This window comes from Panthera onca, chromosome D1, assembly GCF_046562875.1.
Source record: "Panthera onca isolate mPanOnc1 chromosome D1, mPanOnc1 haplotype 2, whole genome shotgun sequence".
NCBI classification, from domain to species: domain Eukaryota; kingdom Metazoa; phylum Chordata; class Mammalia; order Carnivora; family Felidae; genus Panthera; species Panthera onca.
The window spans coordinates 82,461,779-82,482,867 of NC_138348.1; the positions used below are offsets into that span (position 1 = coordinate 82,461,779).

The window sequence follows — 21,089 nt, forward strand, 5'->3', positions numbered from 1 at the left end:
TACAGTATAGTTAACATTCAGTGTTATATTAGTTTTAGGTGTACAATATAGTGATTCAGCAGTTCCATATATTACTCAGTGTGCATCACGATAAGTATATTCTTAATCCCCTTCACCAATTTCCCCCAGTCCCCCACCCACCTCCCCTCTGGTAACCACTGGTTTATTCTCTATAGCTAAGAGTCAGTTTCTTGGTTTTAGCGCTCTCTCTCTCTCTCTCTCCCCCTTTTTTTTCCTTTGCTCCTTTGTTTTGCTTCTTAAATTCTACCTGTTAGTGAAATCATATATTATCTGTCTTTCTCTGACTGGCTTATTTTGTATAACTTGTACTCTTTAGCTCCATCCATGTTGTTGCAAATGCAAGATTTCAGTATTTTTATGGCTAAATAATATTTTATTGTACATATATACTATGTCTTCCTTTTTCTTTTTATGTGTATGTGAATGTATTTCTTCAACAAATATATATTTTATTAAGTTTTTAATTTTAATTCCAGTATAGTTAACATACAGTGTTCTATTAGATTTAAGTGTACAATATAGTGATTCAGCAATACTATACATTACTCAGTGCTCATCATGAGAAGTGTACTCTCTTTGCAGGAATGTCTGTGACTTCTGCCCATTTTTTAATTGGATTATTTGTTTTGGGGTGTTGAGTTATATACGTTCTTTATATATTGTGGACACTAACCGTTGATCAAATATGTCATTTGAAAATATCTTCTCTCACTCAGTAGGCTGACTTTTAGCTTTGTTGGTTGTTTCCTTTGCACTACAGAAGCTTTTTGCTTTGATGTAGTCCCAGTAGTTTATTTTTGCTTTTATTTCCCTTCCCTCAGAAGACATACCAAGAAAAATGGTACAGCTGATGTTAGAGAAATTACTGGCTGTGCTCTCTTCTAGGATTTTTGTGGTTTTAGGTCTCACATTCAGGTCCTTAATCCATTTTGAGTTGATTTTTGTGTATGGTGTAAGAAAGTGGTCCAGTTTCATTCTTTTGCAGTTCATTTTTCCCAGCACCATTTGTTGAAGAGACCATCTTTTTCCCATTGCAAATTATTCCCTCCTTTTTCAAAGATTAATTGACCGTATAATTTTAGAATTATTTCCAGGCTTTCTGTTCTGTTCTGTTGATCTGTGTGTCTGTTTTTGTGCCAGTACCATGCTGTTTTGATTACTATCACTTTCTAATATAACTTGAAGTATCGTATTGTGAGATCTCCAGTTTTGTTATCTTTTCCAAGACTTGTTTGGGTATTAAGGGCATTTTATTATTTCATACAACTTTTAGGATTCTTTGTTCTATAATTCTGTGAAAAATGCTGTTGGTATTTTGACAGGGATTGTGTTAAATCTGTAGATTGCTTTGGGTAGTATAGACATTTTAACAATATTTATTCTTCTAATCCATGAGCATGGAATGTCTTTCCATTTCTTTCTGTCATCTTCAATTTCTTTCATCAGTGTTTTATATTTTTCTGTGTATAGGAAGTATATTTCATTTCTTTGGAAAAGTTTATTCCCAACTATTTTATTATTTTTGGTGCAGTTGTAAATGAGTTGTTTTTCTTTTAATTTTTCTTTCTGCTGCTTCATTATTAATGTATAGAAATGCAACAGATTTCTGGGGCACCTGGGTGGCTCATTCAGTTGAGTGTCCAACTTTGGCTCAGGTCATGAACTCATGGTTTGTGAGTTCAAGCCCTACATCAGACTCTGTGCTGACAGCTCAGAGCCTGGAGCCTGCTTCAGATTCTGTGTCTCCCTCTCTCTCTGTCCCTCCCCCATTCATACTTTGTCTCTCTCTCCCTCAAAAATAAATAAACATTAAAAAAAAAAAAAACAAATTTTTGTATATTGGTTTTGTATCACGTAACCCTACTGAATTCCATTTATTAGTTCTAGTAATTTTTTGGTGGAGTGTTTAGGGTTTTTTTATGTATAATATCATGTCATTTGCAGATAGTGGAAGTTTTATTTCTTCCTTACCAGTTTGGAGGCCTTTTATTTCTTTTTGTTGTCTTAATTGCTGTAGCTAGGACTTCCAGTATTAAGTTGAATAAAGGTGGTAAGAGTGGACATCCTTGTCTTGTTCCTGATCTTAGGGGAAAAGCTCTCAATTTTCCCCATTGACTATGATGTTTTCTGTAAGTTTTTTATATAAAGTCTTTATTATGATTTGAGGTATGTTCCCTCTAAACCTACTTTGTTGAGGATTTTTTTCAGAATGGATGTTGTACTTTGTCAAATGCTTTTTTCTGCATCTGTTGAAATGATAATATGGTTTTTCATCCTTTTTCCTATTCCTGTAATGTGTCATGTCGATTGGTTTGTGAATATTGAACTGCCATTGCACCCCAGGAATAAGTCCCACTAGATTATGGTGAATGTTTTGTTAATGTATTTGGATGAGTTTGCTAACATTCTGTTGAGGATTTTTATATCTATGTTTACCAGAAATATTGGCCTGTAGTTCTGTTTTTTTGGTGTGTGGTGTCTTCATCTGGTTTGGTATCAGGTAATGCTGACCTCATAGAAAAAATTTGAAAGTTTCCCTTACTATTTTATTTTTTAGAAAAGTTTGAGAACAGGTATAAACTCTTTAAATATTTGGTAGAATTCACCTTTGAAGTTGTATGGTCCTGGAGTTTTGTTTTTTGGGAAGTTTTCTTATTATTGATTCAATCTGTTTACTGGTTATCAATCTGTTCAAATATTCTGTTTCTTCTGGTTGACTTTTAGTAGGTTATCTGTCTCTATGAATTTGTCCATTTTTTTCTAGTTTCCAATTTGTTGGCATATAATTTTTCATAATGCTCACTTAAGTCGTTTGTATTTCTTTGGTAGAGGCTGTTACGTCTCTTTCATTTGTGATTTTGTTTATTTGCATCCTCTCTTTCTTTTTTTTTTTTTTTTTGAGTCTAGCTAGAAGTTTATCAATTGTGTAGATCTTTTCAAGGAAACAGTTCCTTGTTCATTGATCTCTTCTATTATTTTTTTTTTTTAGTGTCTCTATCATTTATTTATGCTTTAATCTTTATTATTTCCTTCCTTCTGCTGACTTTGGGTTTTGTTTGGTCCTCCTTTCCTACCTCCTATAGGTATAAGCTTATGTATTTATTTGATATTTTTATTGCTTCTTGAGGTAGGCCTGCATTCCTGTATTCTTCCATCTTTGGATCACTTGCTGCATCCCAAACATTTTCACCATTAGGTTTTCATTTTCATTTTACTTCAAGTAATTTTTTATTCTGCTTTTATTTCTTGGTTGACTTATTCACTGGTTAGTAGCATGTTTTTTAACCTCCATGTATTTGTTCTCTTACCAGATTTTTCTTGTGGTTGATTTCTAATTTCATAGCATTGTGGTCAGAAAAGATGCATGGTATGACTTCAATTTCTTTGAATTTCTTGAGGCTTTTTTGGTGGTCTAATATGTGATGTATTCTGGAGTATGTTCTATGTGCACTTGAAAAGAATGTGTATTCTCTTTTATTTATTTATTTTTTTAATATTTATTCATTTTTGAGGGTGAGAGAGACAGAGTATAAGTCAGGGAGGGGCAGAGAAAGAGGGAGACAGAGAATCTGAAGCAGGCTCCAGTTTCTGAGCTATCAGCACAGAGTCAGACATGGGGCTCGAATGCATGAACTGCAAGATCATGGCCTGAGCTGAAGTTGGACTTTTAACTGATTGACCCACCCAGGCAGCCCTATTCTCTTTAAGAATGGAATGTTCTAAATATAACTATGAAATCCAGCTGGTCCAGTGTGTTATTCAAAGCCACTGTTTTCTTGTTGATTTTCTGTCTGTATGATCTGTCCTTTATATAAGTGGGCTATTGAAATCCCTTACTATTATTGTATTACTATCAATTAATTCTTTTATGTTTGTTGTTAACTTTTTTATGTATTTGGGTGCTTTCATGGTGGGTACATAAATATTAAGAATTGTTATATCTCTTGTTTTATTGTTCTTCCATTATTATATAGTGTCATTTGTCTCTGGTTACAGTCTTTGTTTTAAGGTCTAATTTGTTTTATCATAAGTATAGTACTCTTTCTTTTGACATCCCTTTGCATGATAAATGTTTCTCCAACCCTTCACTTTCAATCTGTATGGGTCTTTAGTTCTGAAATGAGTCTCTTATAGGCAGTATTTAGACAGGTTGATTTTTTTATTCTGACACCCTGTGTCTTCTGACTGGAGTTTTTAGTCCATTTACTTTCAAAGTAATTATTGATAGATAGGTATTTATTGCCATTTTGTTACTGTTTTGTGGTCATTTTTGTAGTTTTTCTATGGTCCTTTCTTCTTTTTCTCTCTTTCACAGTTTGCTGGCTTCCTTTAGTGATAAACTTGGATTTCTTTCTCTTTATTCTTAGTATATCTGATACTGGGTTTTGATTGGTTACCATTAGGTTTGTGTATAACATCATCTGCATATAGTAGTTTATATTAAGTTGATGGTCACTTAAGTTAAAACCCATTCTTTCTTCTTACCCTCCCTTCCATGTTTCAGGTATATGGTGTCTTTATTTCACATCCTTTTATTTTGTGAATCTTTCATGGATTTTGACAGATATATTTATTTTTACTGCTTTTGTGTTTCCTACTTTACATACTCTTACTTACGATCTTTCCTTTCCACTCAGATTGTTTCCTTAAATTTCTTATAGGGCTGGTGTAGTGGTCATGAATTCCTTCAGCTTTTATTTGTCTATGGAACTATCTCTTCTATTCTGAATGGTAGTCATGCTTACTAGAGAATTCTGGCTGCATATTTTTTTTCATTTTAGCACTTTGAATACAGCATGTCAGTCACTTATACACTGCAAAGTTTCTGCTGAAAAATCTACTCATAGCCTATGGGATTTCCCCTGTATGTAACTGTGTTCTTCTCTCTTGCTGCTTTTAAAAACATTTTGTTTTTAAGATTTTATTTTTAGGTAATCTCTACACCCAGTGCAGGGCTCAAGTTTACAATCCTAAAATCAAGAGTTGCATGTTCCACTGACTGAGCCAACCAGGTGCCTCTCTCTTGCTGCTTTGAGGTTCTTTATTATTAATATTTCCCATTTTTATTACTATACATCTGTGATGATTTCCTTGGGTTGATTATTTTTGGGGGGGGGATCTCTTTGCCTCCTGGATCTGAACATATATTTCCTTTGCATAAGGAATATATATCCTCTGCATAACTTTTTTTTCTTTCAGGTTGCTCATTCATTCTTCTGCTTCTTTAGCCTGATATTTATTTCATCTAGTGTATTTTTAACTTCATTTGTTGTTTTCTTCATCTCTGATTGGCTCTTTTTTGTCTCTTTGTTAAGGGTCTCACTGATAATTCTCTACTCTTTTCTCAAGTGCAGTAAGTATCTTTCTGAACATTTTTTAAATTCTCTAATCAGGCATATTACTTGTATCCATTTGTCTTAGTTTGTCTTGTTTTGTTTTGTTTTGTTTTTCATTGGGGACATACTCCTCTCTCTCCTCATTTTACCTAACTCTCTGAGTCTGTTTTTTTTGTGTCAGGAAATTCTGCTATATCTCCTGCTATTGAATGTAGTGGCCTTATGAAGAAGAGGTCTTGTAGTCCCCTGAAATGCAGTTCCCCTGTTTCCCACCTAGTGCTTCACATGGTGTCTCCTATATGTGTTGAATGTGCTTGTCATTTGTCCTGGTTCCTTTTTCCTTCAGTCCAGTTGTCTGCAGAGGCTGTCTTTCCTATTGTGGGCAGTGTTTTGTACCTAGCTTGGAAATGGTGTGCAGTTTTAACAAGGTGTGCTATGCTTGTAAAATGAGACCTACAGCTTTGAGGATCCAAGCTGCATGCAAAGGGTGCATAATTTTACAAAGGTGCTCCTAGGGTTTCCTCAGGGTCCACAGCTGCTGCTGCCAGAGCTGCAGTCTTGCAAAATGCATGGGTGGAAAGAGGCAATGTTGGCAAGGTTTGTGCTGTGGGAGGGGGCCCACAGTGCTGGGACTGAGGCAGGCATGACTGGAAAGAGTGGATAAGTGGAAGCACAGGGATGTGGGACTTAGTGTAACCACATTAGGTAGTGAAATTCAGAGCATGCTAGTTTCTGCAGGTGGCCATGTGTTTGTGCTGAGGGGTGAAAGAGGGCAATGGTACCTTCCAGCTCCTTTGTTCCTGGACAAGTCTTCCCCTGGATACCCTCTGAGATGAGTAAATAACTCTTCCCCCTATATGCCCTGGTGCTTTTGAAAGTGCTGCTTCTAGCCTGTATCTTAAAGGCTATTTGTCCTGCTATCTCTTTAAGGGCAGAAACTTATTTTCCTATTGCCCTCAGGATCTTCCAAAATGGAGCTAGCTTTTTTTTTTTTTTTTAATTCCAGGATTTAAGTCCCTCTTGTTTGTAAGAAGTCAGTAAATTCAGTCCTTTTTACTTTCAAAGCCAAATGTTATGAGGATTCCTCTCTTCCTTGTGAGCTCCCTGGTGTGATAGTCTGTTTCTCACCCTTCTTCAGTGCTTCCAGCTCCCTCCAGACCACAGATGGCTGCCTCTGTTTTGCTTCTCCACTATATCTCCACCCTTTCTACCCTCTTTGATGTGGACTCTTCTCTACCTTTAGATATGGAGTTTATTCTGCCAGTCTTTGGGTTGTTTCTGAGTTATTTATGCTGATGTCAGTGTTATCTAGTTGTATTCATGGGACAGTGTGAACTTAGGGTCCTCTTGCTCCACCATCTTCCAGCCTCCTAACCCACCATCTTTATTTTTTTTTAATGTATATTTTTGAGAGAGAGAGAGACAGAGCGTGAGCAGGGGAGGGGCAGAGGGAGAGGGAGACACAGAGTCTGAAGCAGGCTCCAGGCTCTGAGCTGTCAGCACAGAGCCTGATGAGGTCTTGAACTCATGAGTCTTGAGATCATGACCTGAGCCGAAGTCGGGTGCTCAACTGACTGAGCCACCCAGGTACCCCAAATCCACCATCTTTAAATGGAAGCTAGTTTTAATTTTTTATTGACTTGAATTATTTTCATATATTACTGGAGAATATTAAGAAATATCATATCTCCACCACATGTGATGAAAATTTTCATTATAGTAACAAAATATTTGAATTTTTCCTCAAGGTGTTATTTGGTATTCCTAAATACTTTTTTTTTTTTAAAACAAGTAATCTAATTTGATCTGGCCTGAGAATCTTAAGAAAATTATAACAGATTTAAAATCTAGCAAAAGCAATGAAAATAAACTGATATTTCATAATGTAGGATCTTTAGGGGATTTTCAGTAAACTAAACATATTTTGAATTATTTTGCATATGGTAAAAAATGTAGTAGAAAGAATATTGGGCTCGGATTCAGGTGATCTATGTTAGAATCCTGGTTTGAAGCTTGGAACAAAGAAACTGAGGTTCTCAGCAATGTCATGAACCATCTTAATATTACAAAGCTTTCTCTCTACCTTATAATGTTGTTTTGAGAATCCCATGGAAAAGAATATATGAATAGCTTTGTAATATAATTAGTAACAAACAATAAAGTTTTTTTTTCTTAGTACATTTGCTTTTATCATCTGGAAAAACATGTAGTGAAGGTTAATGCTAATTTTAGGTAAAATGGATGGGATCACTGTAACATATTTACCTTCTGTGAAGGATCTGTGTTTTCTAAAGAAGTAAGTTGATGTAATAACTTTGGTGAATGTGAACCCTACTTCTACCCCAAAATAAAAATTCAGACTCTTAACTAAAACTGTGCCACTAAGTCATAAAACAAGAGAGCCAACTAAGGAGTAATGTAAGTTGGGTATAAACCCTTACTGTGATTTTATTTTATTTTCAGTGTATTTAAATGAAGCAGGGTTCAATTTTGTGAGAAAATGCATTCAAGCTGTGGAAACAAGAGGTAAGTGTTATCTGACAGGTATATCATTAGTGTTCATTCTTATATAGGAACCTCTCAAAAAATGAGGATATATTTTATCATTAACATGAGATTAACTTTAAGAACTATATAAATGTATAAAATTATCTAAATATGCAAATAGCTATAGTCTGAACTTTACCAAAAATCATACTGTATATTCTGTTTAATGATTTTTCATAATAAAGGCCTGATTTATTTCCATTTCATAGACTTTGTGTTATTTATTACTCTAAGCTCCTCTTCAATGTTTTTCAAGCTTTAGAGGAGGTAAGATTCCTAAGGAGCTGGTCTTCCTCCTTTCTTAATGTTATTCCCCTCAGTGATTTCACTCACAGTCACAATTCTAGCACCTTTACCCTCTCTAGTCATGACCTTGAAGGCCACTCTAGTTGCCTGTTACACTCTTCCATTTCCAGGAAAACTTGTCTAAAGCAAAACTCATGGGCTTTGAAATTCTGTGAACTTAAACTCAAATTTTGGTGCTGCCATTTAGACATTTTGAGAAGTTAAGTACATTTCTTAAATCCTCTAAATCTATTTCCTCACCTTCAAAACGAAGGAAGTTGTTAAGGCCTTCCAGTTCTTCAACATGTAGGACTACATGACTGAAGAAATAGAGGATGAGCAATTCTAATCATTCTTTCCCATCTTTGATGGCTTTTTGTATTCAGATAGTAGTGAATGAGCAGAGTACTTTGCTACTTTGAAGATCTTTGAAAGACTTTCAAATCACTGATTAGTGTCTGCTCTGAGAAATATATGTCTGATGGGTGTTTCCAGGGTAGATTTTCTGAAGTTAGACTGCAAAATTGGATAAGTAACTTTCAAATTCTGCATAGGGAAATGCCAGATGTTTTCAACATTCTGTACTTGTGATGCTATGTCTAAAGACATTCTTTTGTGGTTTTTCCTTCTCATTAGGCATCACTATTTTAGGCCTCTACCGAATAGGAGGAGTGAACTCCAAAGTTCAGAAACTCATGAACACAACATTTTGTAAGTTTTGAATGAAGCTAGTTACTTAATTTTTGTATTATAGATAATCCATACCATAGGTTTCTTTGAGATATATACTACTGCTGTTCTTTGAATATTTTCAAGAAATATTTAAAATTAACATTTGCATTCAGTTATAATAGGTGATCAATCAGAATTTGAGAGAGAGCCTTTTCATAATATTGAACTTTTTCTCAAGTGTCCTTTGGTTAGCTAGAGACACAGTGAGATTTATGGATACTAGATTCAGATTGCCTGGCTTGGAATCCTAATTCATCACTTAAAAGCTTTGTGACTTTGGATAATTTGTTTAACTTCTCTGTGCCTCAATCTTCTCATTCATAAAATGGAGAAGATAATAATAGTGCCTGCTTCACTGAGAGTGTGAGGATTGAATACGTTAATCCATAAAAGTATTTGGAAGCATGCCTGGCACATGACAAATGCTCAGTGATGTTAGCAATTAACAATAATTTTATTTGGAAAACTATTATTCCATAAGAAATCTTTGAGGTTTATAAGTGTCAAGAGTGAAACTTGCACCAATTCACACAAACAACAATCCTAAGGTTAACTCTGTTGGCATCCTAAGAAATCAATGTCTCTGACCTACTATGTTTATATCCATCTTCTTTTTAAAAAAATTTTTTAATGTTTATTTATTTTTGAGAGAGAGAGAGAGAGCCAGCAAGCAGGGGAGGGGCAGAGAGAGAGGAAGACACAGAATCCGAAGCAGGTTCCAGGCTCCGAGCTGTCAGCACAGAGCCCAATGCGGGGCTCAAACTCACGAACTGAGATGACCTAAGCTGAAGTCAGACACTCAACCAACTGAGCCACCCAGGCGCCCCAGTTTGTGTCCATCTTCTTAATGGTGCAAGTGATGTTTTGAGTTGTACAGTTTAAACATCTTATTTTTATTCTTTACAGCTCCAAAATCCCCTCCTGATATTGACATTGATATTGAATTGTGGGATAATAAGACAATAACAAGTGGGCTGAAAAACTACCTCAGGTAAGGAGTATTTAACTCGTACTCTGCATGTGATGTCTCTCTTAACCTCTGTGGGCATTGCCATATGACTCCATGGAACACCTGTGTGTGAGCTTCACTCCTTAGAGCAATTCTTTCACCTCACATGAAATAGCATAAGGTGGTAATGTTTATGTTTAGTGTTTTGGAACTTATACTTGGTTTTTCAACTAATAAACTTTAGAAGCTGCAATATTTTATGAATACTAAATAATAGTTTGTTTCATGTTAAATTTGAATGTAGTGTTTTCATGTATTTTTTAAAAATAAGTTGAAAGTGAAAGTTGTTTTTTGTTTGTTTGTTTGTTTGTTTGTTTTTAATTTAACTATAGTCCCCATATCTGAGAGAGATTTTTGCTGTTGTGGTTCAACAGTTCTTACAAAGTGAAAAAATCATTTTCCAGTCTGTCCTTTTAGCACAGTTGTGCCAAGAAATGCTGCTAAAGGGCCTTCTTTGAGATCTGCATTTTGGGACTGCCTGGAATCACCCTAGTAGGACTTTATCCTACTCCCTAATTACTCAATTCTTAAAGAAGTACTAGAAGTTCAGGGGAAATAAAAAGATATTGCCATTCTAATGCCCTCTTCTTTCTCCGTTGTAGGTGCCTTGCAGAACCACTGATGACTTACAAGTTACACAAAGATTTTATCGTTGCAGTTAGTAAGTACACTTCCATTGAATGCATTATAATTGATATAGTTTTATGCTGTATCACTTAGAGGTATAAATTTAAACCAGCTAGTTAAGATTTTCCTACATATTGCTTAAGAAACTATCAATCTGATGCTTAATAGCTGACAATATGGTTTGTAAGCAAATAAGAAATTGCAGAATGGTAGATTAAAGACCTAAATGTGAGACGTGAAACCGTAAAACCAGAAGACATTAGTAGTTTCTTTGACATTAACTAAAGAAACATTTATCTAGATGTGTCTCTTCTGGCAAGGAAATCAAAAAGCAATTGGGAGTGCACTAAAATAAAAAGGTTTTACACAGTGAAGGAAACCATCAATGAAACAAAATGGCAACTCCTGAATGGGAGAAAATATTTGCAAGTGTTATATCCAATAAGGGGTTAATATCCAAAATATGTAAAGAAGTTACACAACTCAACACTAAAAAACTAATATGATTAAAAAAAGGGAAGACCTGAAGAGACATTTTTCCCAAGCAGACATACAGATGGCCAATAGACATATGAAAAGATGCTTAACATCACTCATCAACAGACAAATACAAATCAAAACTACAATGAGATATCACTTCACACCAGTCAGAATGGCTAAAATTAATAACACAAGAAATGTGTTGGTGAGGATGCAGGGGGAAAAAAAGGAACCCTCTTGCACTGTTGGTGGGAATGCAAACTGGTGCAGCCACTCTAGAAAACATTATGAAAGTTCCTCAAAATATTAAAAATAGAATATGATCCAGTATTTCTGCTAGTATTTACCCAAAGAAAATGAAAACACCATTTCAGAAAGATAATGCACCCCATGTTTATTGCAACATTATTTACAAGACATAACAACAACAGAAGTGTCCATCAATAGATGAATGGATAAAGAAGATGTGGTATATATATACAATGTAATGTTACTAAACCATAAGAAAGAATGAAATCTTGACCTTTGCAGCAACATGGATGGACCTAGAGGGTATAATGCTAAGTGAAATAAGTCAGATAGAAAAAGACCAATACCATATGATTTTACTCATATGTGGAACTTAAGAAACTAGAAAAAGAAAAAGACAAAAAGGAAACAAACTCTTAAATACAGAGAACAAAACTGGTGGTTGTCAGAAGAGAGGTGGAGAGTGGAATGGGAGAAATAGATAATGGGAATTAAGAATACACTTTCCTTGATTTAAAAAATATTGAAGAATGAATTAAAAGATTTTGTCACTTAATAAGACTTCTTTGGGGTGACTGGTGTGCTAACAGGAATTATTTTAAATACATTTTACTCAGTCGATGAATGTCAGTACCTTACAAGAGCAACTTTATTGTTAAATTGACAACACTACAAAAATGCAGTTATGCCACCCACTCATACTCATGTGCTATATTCCTAAATCTGGAGAGTAAAGTCAGGTATTTGGGGCAGGTAACAGGCACTTCCAACAATCCTCCGCTCCCCCCCCCGCCATTATCACATATCTATGTCATTTATTTAGATCTATGATTGCCATAATAGGAGATATATAGATAGGCTTAATTCAAAAATTGTGGGGAGGGGCTCAGTGAAAAACATGTAACCTGAAAAATTAGAAATATGTACTTTTAAAACACTGAGATGAAAGTGCTGGGTTGCCATCTCAGCCATCACAACAGTTTGTAACTGCTAGGCATTAGCATTTCATTGTTAAAATATATGAGGTGTGAATGTACCAAGTATTTTTCACAGTCCAAGAAAGAAAGCATTTGCATTAATTTATTGCCATCCATTATAATGTCACAGGTAATGTTGTCTGCTGATAAGTGTCAGATAACGTTGTGACCTTGGTTTTCAGTCCAGCATACATGACTGATCACATGGTCTCATAAACACGTATACCACTTAGCTTTCTCCTGAAACCTCTCCACTCTTTATTCTCTTCATCAGAATCTATTAGATGAACAAGACCTTAGAAATATATAATTTCACCCCTCATTTTATTGACTAGGTCCCAGAGTGGGCAAGTGACTTTCTCCACGGATACTAGTAAATTGATGGCAAAATCAGGGCTATAAGCCAATTTTTTTTGACTCTTAACCTAGAACTTACTTACAGAAATTTTATGTTATAACATGGCATTTGAGACACTTAGTTAAGTGCTAAACGATCTGGTTGTTTTAATAAAAACATTTGGTCATAAGATTTTTTTTCTCCACTTCCATGGCAAATAATAATCACATTATTCACTACCATGGTAATTAAAATATATTCCTAGTATAAGAATTCATCTTTTGTCTGCCGCAAAGATAATCCCATGTAGTAGATAATAAGGTAATAAAAGTAAGTATTATTTGGAAATTTAGCTCTGTAAAAAGGGGAAGTTGTTCACAAATTAAAAGGTGCCTCACAGAATTCCCTGGAAAACAGTATGGATTAGGCCTTCCATGGGCCTGCAACTAGGAACTACAGAATTGGGAGTTTATGTTTCTCTCCCCACCCTTTTAGGAGCATCTCTTCTCTCTGTTCTTTGCTGCATATCTACCTCATTCTTATCTCCCTTTCCAGTTAGATTTTCTTGGCTTTGGAGCACATTTGGTTATGTCATCCCTAGTTTTACACTATATGCCATTTCACATACTCAGCAGACAGATCAGAGTTTTGATGTCTCCATTCCAACCCCTGGGAGACCTTGTGTTTGGCCCAGCATGAGCCAGCTCTTTTCCCACCTCATGTTCCGCACCTTTCAGAGAAAGGGCTTGGCATGGTGGATAGTCACCCTAGAATTAGTTTATTGTAGTAAGAGTATGTTAATAGATCTTCATTCTAAAATGTTAGCCTTTTCTCTAACAGACATGTCAACATGTTGTCTTTTGCCTGGCAAACTAGACTTACTTTAGATTTTTTTTTCTTCTTTTCAGATTTCCCATTGTCAGCATGGGCTTAGAATCTATTAGGCCTCTGCATAATAATACTGACACCTCAGAAAAGTAATTCCCTGTTATCTTTAAATCTACAAAATTTGGAAAGGAATGCCTTCTTCCTTCTGTCTGATGGAGTCACTAGGAGGTTTCTGTGTGATAGAGTATATTATATTGCCTGGCACATTAGGTAGTCTGTACCAATAGCTGTGATCACTCCATTGCTAAAGTTTTGATTTTGTCCTTGTGTAGCAAAACCAAAGCAGGCGATGAGTCGTGGTTGTATAGAAGTTCAGTGGCTATGAGCACAGGTCTGGATTAGATGGAACTGGGTTAGTCTGGCATATTTACTTAACTAACTTCATGACCATGGTCAGGTTACTCAACCTCTCTAAGCCTTAGAGAATGATAGTGATGAACTGCATGAAGCAATGTTTATAAGGCATGAGGGTGGGAGTGTTTATAATGTTTAGATTATTAATGTTTATGTACACATTTGAATGCAATTAAAACTTGATCATTCAACCTTTATGTTATAGAATCTGATGACCAAAACTACCGGGTGGAGGCTGTACATGCATTGGTGCACAAATTGCCAGAAAAAAACAGAGAGATGCTGGACATCTTAATAAAGCACCTTGTCAAGTAATTATCTGATTTATGTTGTTCACTTAACTACTTGTTCAACTGTTAAAGTTAGACTTTGTTCATATCTTTCTAAAGTGTATGATGGTGCTATAACATTGTTATAATTAGAGTCCACTGAATGTTTTAAAAATGATGTGGTAGTTTGTTTTTAAGATATATCTGTGTGTGTGTGTGTGTGTGTGTGTGTGTGTACCTGTGTATGTTTACACTATGCAAATGATTAATATCCTTTGCAACTGTTAAATTAATGATGAAAACCTTACATGTCAACTTAAAAATATGAAGGAGTTTGAAGCCCTAAGTTTGAAGATCAGTTCTCTGTACTACGAGTGTCAACTGTTCTGCCAGGTCAAAGTGCCACTGTAATGTTAGCTTCTTTTTCTCAATTCGTAGCATCACTTGGTCTCTGAAGATTTTTCTGACTCTGCTGTTAGTTCATCTATATATTTTTAAATGTCTATAAACAGATACTGTATTAGCCAAGTTTCTCCAAAGAAACAGAACCGACCAGATGTTTGTGTATATGTAGCTATACGTACACGTGTGTGTGTGTATGGTGTATGTATATGTGTGTGTGCATATATATATATGAGAGAGAGATTGATTTTAAGGAATTGGGCTGTGCAGTAGTGAAGGCTGTTAAGTCTAAAATCTGCAGGGCAGCTGGTAGTCTGCAGACCCAGGGAAGAGTTGACGTTACAGCTCTAATCCAGGGCAGTCTAGAAGCAGAATTGCCTCTTCCTCAGAGGAAGTTAGTCTTTTTTAAGACTTTAAACTGATTGGATGAGGCCCACTGACATTATAGAGGGTAATCTACTTTACTCTAAGTCTACTAATTTAAATGTTAATCTTATGCAAAAAAAAAATACCTTCACAGAATGATCTAGATTTATGTTTGATCAAATATCTGGGTACTATGGCCTCATAAATCTGTCTGAAGATTCTTTCTCTCTCCCTTTCACACACACACACACACACACACACACACACACACACAATTGCCATGCTGCTGTAAACAAAAGTCCAAATTCAGATTTTAACTTAAGAATTCCTTACAGCCTCATTTACAAATCAGGATATTTTCCATCTTAGTAAGTACTGTGATTCACAATGAAATGATTACTCCTTCCTTGCTTACTACAAGTAGTAACCCAGTTTATGCTAATTTGAGCCAGGCACATTTGAAATAGTGCTACATAACATATCAATAAGTCTCATCTTAACCTACAGATGAGATAATACAAATTGCCCTCCTGCCCCTTGAAATAAGGAAATCCATTAGAAACTACTCATTTCAAGTTCATTATAAACTGTTGCCATGGCAATACCTCTTTTAGTTAGTGAACAAGGACTCTTCCTCAGATTTAGTCCTGAATTATGTTTTGAATTGTGTGACCTGTTCATGAAATTTAACCACACTGTATGTATTGGGCATTCTCTTGCTGTATTCAAGCTAATTTTCTAGCAAAGCCTTTATTTATTTATTTATTTTGAGAGAGAGAGAGGGAAAAAAAATCATGAGCAGGGGAGGGGCAGAGATAGAGGGAGAGAGAATCCCAAGCAGGCTCTGCACTGACAATGCAGAGCATGGGGCTCCAACACAGGAACAATGAGATCATGACTTGAGCTGAAATCAAGAGTCGGTCACTTAACCAACTGAGCAACGCAGGCACCCCTCTAGCAAAGTCTTTTTAAACACACTTTTTTTATATATATATAATTTTTTTTAATGTTTATTTACTTTTGAGAGAGACAGAGAGAGACAGCGCACGAGCAGAGAGAGAGAAGTAGACACAAGATCTGAAGCAGGCTCCAGGCTCCGAGCTGTCATCACAGAGCCTGATGTGGAGCTTGAACTCACAAACCACGAGAGATCATGACCTAAGCTAAAGTCAGACACTTAACCACTCCTTAAATGTGCTTTTAAAAGCTACATGAGTGTCACATAAAATGTTTTTTGTTTAATTATCCAGAATGTTAAGTGAACTCATACTCCCCCCTCTTTGTGAATGTGCATGACTTTAGTACAGGGAATAGCAAAGGATACTATCTGGCCATAGAAGAGTGCTTAAAACTCTTTTGCCCATCCTTCATCACCATTCCTGGCTTTTTTCCTGAACCTATATAAAGGTCAATCTTCACTGACTAAGCAGTATTTTTGGAATGTGTATCCAATCACAGGTGACTTATTTAAGTAGACTACAAACAAGTAATAACATTCTTGGTCCCTGGCAACCTTAATATATCTGAAGAAGAGAATTTAAGGCCAGTCGTCTGGATTGGTTACTGGTCTAAATTAGGACCAGTGACTAAAAGATTGATTGCAAATCTCCATTAATTAGCTCTGAGACATGGTGTAAACCATTACTTCCTTTCTGAGACTCCTTTTCTTTGTCTTTAAAACAAAGGCCATCTGTGGTCTCTTCTTTGACTCTAACTTTGAATATTTAAAAAAAAAATGTTAAAGAGAGAGAAATACAGAGTGTGAGTGTGGGGGTGGGGGTGTTGCAGAGAGAGAGAGACACACACACAGAATCTGAGGCAGGTTCCAGGCTCTGAGCTGTCAGCACAGAGCCCAACGCAGGCTCAGACTCACAAACCATGGGATCATGACTTGAGCCAAAGTCAGATGCTTAACCAACTGAGCCACCCAGGCGCCCCTCTAACTTTGAATTTTTAAAAGGGCAATTGGGTGTCTGTTCCATACAACAAGTTGAGGAAATGAGGTGCAGAAATAGCTGAAATGTGAGGTGATAAGTGTCTATATTGATTGAGTTAGCTCAGCGGAAGGGAAATTCAGTGAAGAGAAAATTGCTCATCAAAATATTCCATCTCTTGAGCAACACAATCATAAACTCACCTTTTCAAAACCATTTTTTTAAGAATTCCAAATTCACTCCCCATGAGTTTAATATTAATCGTATTCCAGTTTATTCACACTACCAGGAACTCTTACATTTTAGCAAGAGTGCCTAAAGCCAATTTCATTACAAGGAAGACTGTTAGTTGAGATCATATTTCCTGTAACTCATTATTTAATTTTATCAACCCTATAGGGATAGTTATTCTTTATAGATGAGGAAACTGAAGCCTAGAGTTATTAAATAACTTGTCTAATTGCACCCAGCTTCGAAGTTGGATGGATCCAAGCTTTAAATGCAGGCAGACTCAGTACCTTTACATACTACTTTCTTAGTAGATTCTTTAATACATACTAAACAGTAAATATATAATATTTGTCTATATAAAAAGGAAATGTGGAATGAAACTTCTTATTCTAACCAAGAGCTTCTTAACTAGTGCTTTCTTGGGCACAAGGGAAAAATTCAGTAAGTGAGACAGTCAGCTAGCTCTTCCGGTCCTGTGCTAGGATTTACGTAGGTATTCAAAATCCTGGATTCCCCATAAAATTTTACTTTTGCTTATGGAATGTAGTTAGTGATGCACACTTAGTCAGGTATAACCATGATCTTGTGTTCAGTGCTCCTTTCTAGAACTTCATATTTTAACAACATGCCTGGAAGTAAGATAGAAAAGGCAGTGTATAACCTAGAAGATTGGTCTAATGAATGAGGTTTTCTTTTAGGAATATGTCCAATTCCCAAATTAAGTAGTCAAAGTCATTTTTTTAATGTTTTATTATTTATTCTTGAGAGAAAGAGAGACAGAGCATGAGCAGAGGAGGGGCAGCGAGAGGGAGACACAGAATCCAAAGTAGGCTCCAGATTCTAAGCTGTCAGCACAGAACCCGACATAGGGCTTGAACTCACAAGCCATGAGATCATGACCCAAGCCGAAGTCAGACCCAACTGACTGAGCCACCCAGGCACCCCTAGTCAAAGTCAGTTTTGATAGTTACTGGGATTACTTTGCTAAAGTCAGTAATACCAGAGGCTTTTTCTTTCATTTCCATTTTTAAGCCAGCATTGATGTGACCACATCTCCTTCTTTTACTGTTTGCCAACCACAGTGCCCAGCCCTAAGGAGGCACTGAGGGAAGTTTTGAATGAATGGATAGGTGGATGGGTGGATGGATGGAAGGAAATAAGGAAGGAAAAAAAGGAAGGATAGAAACTTGCATTGGCCAGTTGTCTTATGTAGGGAGCTTAAGAAAACCACAGACTTCTATTCAGAAAACCTGAATTGAAAGAGCATCTCTGTCCCTAATTTTCTGTGACCTTGAGTACATCATTTTTACTTTAGGAGGTTTTTAACCTACATAATAGGAAAAACTGACTTTCTGGGAGGATTAAATGAAATAATGTCTATGAAAATGCCTGGCACTAGGTACTCAATAATATGTTTAGCATATCTGAATATAATTCCAACCAACCAAATTTGAACCATCTGTTCTAAAAGAAGTATAGTGCCCTAGAGAATACCTAACAGTTGATAATCTCTGCAGGATAATTGTACTCTATTTAGGATATCAAGATTTATTCCTTTAATGTTTATTTATTTTTTGAGAGAGAGATGGGGGAGGGGCAGAGAGGGAGACACAGAAGCCAAAGCAGGCTCCAGGTTCCAGGCTCCAAGCTGCCTGTCCAGAGCCCAACGCGGGGCTTGAACTCACGAACTGTGAGATCATGACCTGAGCTGAAGTCAGATGTTTAACCGACTGAGCCACTCAGGCGCCCCAAGATTTATTCCTTTAATTAACCTTTGTAATTAATTTTACTTAGCTAATTTTAACTTTTTATGTCTTTTTAGGCTATACCCACTCATGACAATTGGGAGTAGCTAAACCTGACAATTTGGGAAAATTAACCTATAATGGCATATTTTACATTCTATTTATGCCACAAATTTGATAAATGAGAACCTTTCATATTTATTAAACTTTTAACTTATGTTATTTTTGTTGCTTGTATTTGCAGAGTATCACTACACAGCCAACAAAATCTCATGACTGTCTCAAACCTTGGTGTCATATTTGGCCCAACTCTAATGCGAGCACAAGAAGAAACTGTGGCTGCCATGATGAATATTAAATTTCAGAATATTGTGGTTGAAATTCTGATAGAGCACTATGAAAAGGTAAGCTGAATTTTCATGTTGAAGTATCAAATCTTGTATTTTGCTTTTAGGAAGGAATTTTCTGTTTGTATTATCTATGAGTTCATTGTGATCTCAGATTCTTATAAAGTATCAGTCCTGTCCATTTTGTATAAATTGCTTCTTCATGAGGACATTGATTTCCTTTTTTCTTGTTTAGTTTTTAAATGCTTCTCAAAATTCTCCAGGTAAATGATTTCCTTTCCTTTTACATCATTTACTTTTTAAGATTTTCTTCTTTAGTATTTATGTGGTGAATTTTTCACTCATATTGAGAGAAATTTGTTAGAATCACTTGGTAATTAAGTCTATTTTTAACCTTTTTATCTCCCTGGAATTAGACTTAACAACAACAGTGATATTCTCAATAAAGCAAAAGAATTCCAGGAACAGAGTCTTAAAGTCCTCTCTACATCCACTCCTTAAACATGGTTTCTTTAACAAGATTGAGATCTTAGAATAACTGTGGAAATGGAAATTGGGAAAGTCAAATTGATTGGATTATTAAGCAAATGCAGCCATTAAACATCAAAACATTTGTGATTCATTTATGCCTGGTCTAGTGTTTGTGAAAGACTATGCCCCTCTCCTTCCCTTAGTCCCTTCCTGGTACCTGTAGAAGAATATCCTTCATTTATCTAAGATTTTAAGCACTCACAACCCAAGACCACATGGGGGAATTCTGTAGCCGAGTACAGACCTCTACCTGCAGCATGTCACATTCGTGACAGCACCTTTTCCTGAGAAGCAAGGAACTGCTTGACTTGGAAGTGATATGGAATGAGCCTTTTCCCTTCAGGCTATGTTCAGCATGAAGTGAGAAATAAAATATCACAGAATAGAGTCAAGATATCTTGACACAGACATTTGTTCATATTTGAAAGGTTTCTTTAAAAGTATTGGAAAATATTCTGAAATTCATTGTTGGGAAATTGGAGAGGATAAAAAAGAAAACACAGAGAAGGAACATTACTTAGTGTAAGTGGAAAAGAAAAGTATAATTGCTGTAGTATATTTTTTGTATCAAGCATCTCTTACCATGAAGCTGATTAAATAGCAAATGGTTCTGAGATTATTTAATAACTCTAAAATATAATTTTATCATGAAAATGGCAATTCCCCCTTTTACTGACCTCTATCCATTTGTTTGTTTTTTTTGTATGTAGATTTTTCATACTGCCCCAGACCCAAGCATTCCTCTTCCTCAGCCTCAGTCTCGATCTGGATCCCGAAGGACAAGAGCAATCTGCCTTTCCACAGGTTCCAGGAAGCCCAGAGGAAGGTATACACCATGCTTGGCAGAACCTGACAGTAAGTGTGACTGCTTTAGGGAGAAGCTTTCTTCATTCTTTGATTTAGCCTTACTTCACCTTTTTGATAATTAGGGTAGAAATAAATAGAAGATGATCTTAATGATACTGTCTCCCAAACACCCCCCCCCTACATTTATATATTCTTTGTCAGTATAGTTACAAGGTACTTTGAACAAACAAATTCATTACTACTACAAAGGAAAAAAAAAGTAGTTTGCTCAGTGCCCTTTTTTCTGCAACTGTGATTAAGAACATCAGGTACTACTTTGTAGCAGGTTTTGTCCTATTGTTAAAGAGGTAGAGAAGAAAGCAAGAAAAATTCTGGCTGAAACCGTCAGTTTCTTTCTTCCTATCACATTATGTCCTTAAAGCATCATCTCTTGGGTATCAAAGTGTCTGAGAGAGAGAGAGAAAAAAGAAATAAATAGAGAAACCACACTACACATTATCACTAACTTCCTGTTCTGAACCCAACACCACAGTGAAGTGGGTGGCAGCGTAAGCCCACAGTGGATGTTAAATTTGTGGCTGTTCTTATTTTACTTTATACCCTTAAGCCTCCCAA

The 21,089-nt window shown here is 36.0% G+C and overlaps 1 protein-coding gene across 1 annotated transcript in view; it reads left to right on the forward strand.

The window, feature by feature from the left end:
* Positions 1-21,089, forward strand: part of ARHGAP42 (Rho GTPase activating protein 42) — a 316,690-nt gene that overhangs the window by 273,546 nt on the left and 22,055 nt on the right. The window contains exons 13-19 of the mRNA XM_078432969.2: positions 7,821-7,883; positions 8,826-8,900; positions 9,828-9,912; positions 10,533-10,591; positions 14,048-14,153; positions 19,034-19,193; positions 20,378-20,522. Coding sequence (XP_078289095.1) covers positions 7,821-7,883; positions 8,826-8,900; positions 9,828-9,912; positions 10,533-10,591; positions 14,048-14,153; positions 19,034-19,193; positions 20,378-20,522 — 693 coding nt within the window. The remainder of the gene's footprint in view (positions 1-7,820; positions 7,884-8,825; positions 8,901-9,827; positions 9,913-10,532; positions 10,592-14,047; positions 14,154-19,033; positions 19,194-20,377; positions 20,523-21,089) is intronic.